Source organism: Cryptomeria japonica, chromosome 11, assembly GCF_030272615.1.
Source record: "Cryptomeria japonica chromosome 11, Sugi_1.0, whole genome shotgun sequence".
Taxonomy (NCBI): Eukaryota; Viridiplantae; Streptophyta; class Pinopsida; order Cupressales; family Cupressaceae; genus Cryptomeria; species Cryptomeria japonica.
Genome location: NC_081415.1, coordinates 534,193,847 through 534,197,010, shown reverse-complemented (window position 1 = coordinate 534,197,010; position 3,164 = coordinate 534,193,847). Strand labels below are relative to the sequence as shown.

Genomic DNA, 3,164 nt, shown 5'->3' with positions numbered 1-3,164 from the left:
AAAAAATCAAACACAACCAAAAGATTTCAATTGCAGAAAAAGAAATATAAATCTATATAAAATATTCTTGAAAAATACTAATAATTTATAATTTCTACGAAAAAATTAAGACATAATATAAAAGAAAATGACTATATTGATAACAACTCGTATCATCGTTCTTATAATATACTAGTTTAACTTGTTAACAAAAGCTACGTTTGAAAGCTTTTTGTTATTTTATCTTATTGATTGTTCGTCATTGAATGTTCTTGAGCTCTTTAGTTTATCTGGCTAGTATTATTTTACTATATCATTCTGTAAAATATTGTTAAAATATAAAAATGGCATAAAGCTAAGACATCAAAACCAGTAACAAATAAATATATATGGATTAAAACAATGAGAATCAAACAGGAAACTTTTGTGCAGAAGAGGATATCTCTGACAGTAACATGAGATCTGTAACATTGGATTGCAATCTTTTCGGAGAAGCTTCCAACCAAGCCAGATTTTTTTGTTACCAAGAGAAAAAACAAAATAATTTTCAAGAGCACAAATAGTTGTTCCTCTAATGTTTTATCGCCTTGCCCTGGACCATGATTACTGAAAAAACCATGCAGTTTCTGATTCCACCAAATGAAGTTAAAATCTTTTACAGAAAAAAACAAATGCATATTGGTTTAAAAAGCAATTAGCCTATCATTCATCATCTCTATATCTACAATTGTACACTTTGTTCTTGTCATTGAACGATGTTTACAAAGTAATTTGGCCCATCTCCAGTTTTGTAATGTTTGGCATCAACAGACCCATCAACTGCTCCGAAGGCCACGCCAGCCACGATGTATTTTGTTGTGTTCTGTTTGGCATACAGGTAAATATTAGGTGCTCAGAATTTTTGGTGTCCTCCATTTTTTAATTGAATGATGTGAGATATATGCTACAGCTTTCTTCTAAGTGGGAATAAGGACTTGTCAAAGGATTCTTCTGCGCATGCCATTCTAAGCATTTGGATATGGGTAATCTTGAGGAATTCAGAAGATTTACATCGTTTAGGAGCCTTAGCAAGCTCCTTCCCTGCAATTTCCCATCCACATCTATAATAACTCCTCCAAATCATGCCAATTCTGATAAGTCTTCTGATGAAGATATCACAAGCAAATCTCCAAATATGAGTAAGTTTTGAAACCATTGCTCAGTTATTGTTCGCATGAGTTTTCTATAGTTTATATATCGTAGTTAAAAGATTATTTCAAAAATCAGTTGTGTGTGTTTTTGTATCGATATTACAATCTGCAATTCATCATTCTTTTTTTTTCTGCGATGAATCCCTGAATATGATCTGATAGATACATACGTCAATACAAAACATACATAACGGAACCAGAAAAAATCTTTTAAACATTGCTTGGTTATTGTTTCATTGGCTGGTTTTCATTTTTTTTGTGTTGAGAATGTTGCCAAAGTTTATTTCAGATTTTTTCTGTATTCTCATTTCCAGCCAAACCCATCTATCAGTTTATCATGCAGTTGGTATGGTGTTATGATGGAATAGTTAACTCCAAGAAAAAACCCTAAAATAAACTGGTCCGAATGAGTTCTTGATTTTGCAATCAGAATTTCTTTTTTTATTTGTTTATGATAGTATATATGGTTTTTAACGTGTAAGAAGCAACTTTTTTACTTTTGACAGCAAGCAATAGAAGATGGAAGCCAACAGTAGAACAACTTGCTATACTAGAAGATGTCTACAACAGAGGAATTCAGAGTCCAAGTTCAGACCAGATAGACCAGATTACCTTATATCTCCGGGCATATGGAGATATACAAGGCAAGAATGTGTTTTACTGGTTTCAAAATCATAAGTGGAGCGACAGGCAGAAGAGAAAAAGAAATCCAGACCATAAGGCTGCACCTTTAACAATAAAGATGTCTTCCTCGTCATCAAATGCCATCACTGGAGAAAAGGTGATTATACTGCTAAGAATAGACTATTTCTTGTAAGACTGTCCTTACAATAGGGTATTAATATAGAAGGGTCATAAGATAATTGATTCATTATACAGTGTATCTTGAAATCTATAAAAAAACGTGTGTTTTCAACATGTTTTCCTGAAGGAGGTTCCTGAAGGAAGCAACAACTATCCTAATCACAGCTTTGCCCTTCTATTTGTGTAGGAATCAGCAGGGTTGGATAAGGAGTGTGCAGTTGAAGAAGTAAACGAGAGTGAACAACTCCCAAGGAAGAGATTAAAATTTGAACAAATAAGATTGGATAGAACAGTTTGGATAAATAATAATGACAATATGGGAGAAGGCCCAGATGAAATTATAGTCACCAAAGGACGCCATGAAGCCGTTGCCTTACAAACTCTGCAACTCTTTCCTCTTCACCCAACTTATGGAGATAGAGACAATAAAAGTGAAAAATGTGGACGACTATTCGATGGAAATAAAGCTCCATTGTAATCTAGAACTAACTGTTCATAGATTCTGATAGAGGTGTAAAGGTGGTACTCATGTAAGATTCCTTTTGCCATTGTTCTATCTCCTTGATGGCTTGTTCTGCATTCAGAGTAAACACCTTGTAATTAACTTATATATATCTCGTGGTAGAAGTTCCACACATATATAAGTTGTTGACTTAGATTTCTTGGGAAATAGAATACAAGCTAGTTTACTCAATTGCTTTAAAATAAAAAATGGGCAAGATAAAAATGCATCATCTGAATTGCTCTCTATCCTCCAATTAAAATTTGCCTCAAAATTCATAAGAACGTAGCCTAACCTAATTATTGTTTTGATAATGGAATTTTTTATTATTGTCTCTAACGTTAGAGGAACAATGACTTTAGTATTCTTCAAACTAAATTGTTGACTTCAATTTAGGTTTAAGAATCATAATAATTTGAATAAATTATTTGTGATATGGGATTGACTTATTTGATTAATTGGGTGTGTTAGACTTTATAGTTAATCTATTTGTGGTATTTAGAGAAGATTTAAGAAAAATGAAGCGTTTTTTAGATTTAATCTATTATTATGCTAACAAAATTAAAAGAGATTTTATTTAGAGTAAATCATCTTTCCTATTTTATTTATGTTGGAGGAAATAGGAGAATTTAGGTAATAAACTTAATTACAAGAATTTAGTTAATAAATTTCAAAAACCAAATTCATAG

The 3,164-nt window shown here is 32.0% G+C and overlaps 1 protein-coding gene across 1 annotated transcript; it reads left to right on the top strand.

Annotated features, from left to right (window-relative positions):
• Positions 1–997: 997 nt before the first annotated feature.
• Positions 998–2,451, top strand: LOC131066444 (WUSCHEL-related homeobox 4-like). The gene is made up of 3 exons (XM_058001199.2): positions 998–1,157; positions 1,676–1,950; positions 2,161–2,451. The coding sequence occupies exons 1-3, from the start codon at positions 998–1,000 to the stop codon at positions 2,449–2,451; spliced, it is 726 nt and encodes a 241-aa protein (XP_057857182.2).
• The last annotated feature ends 713 nt before the right edge of the window (positions 2,452–3,164 follow it).

Coding starts and splice junctions, on each gene's coding strand:
- LOC131066444 (XM_058001199.2), top strand. CDS start 998: ATGGGTAATCTTGAGGAATTCAGAAGATTTACATCGTTTAGGAGCCTT. Junction 1,158..1,675: donor AAGCAAATCTCCAAATATGA/GTAAGTTTTGAA, acceptor TACTTTTGACAG/CAAGCAATAGAAGATGGAAG. Junction 1,951..2,160: donor ATGCCATCACTGGAGAAAAG/GTGATTATACTG, acceptor CTATTTGTGTAG/GAATCAGCAGGGTTGGATAA.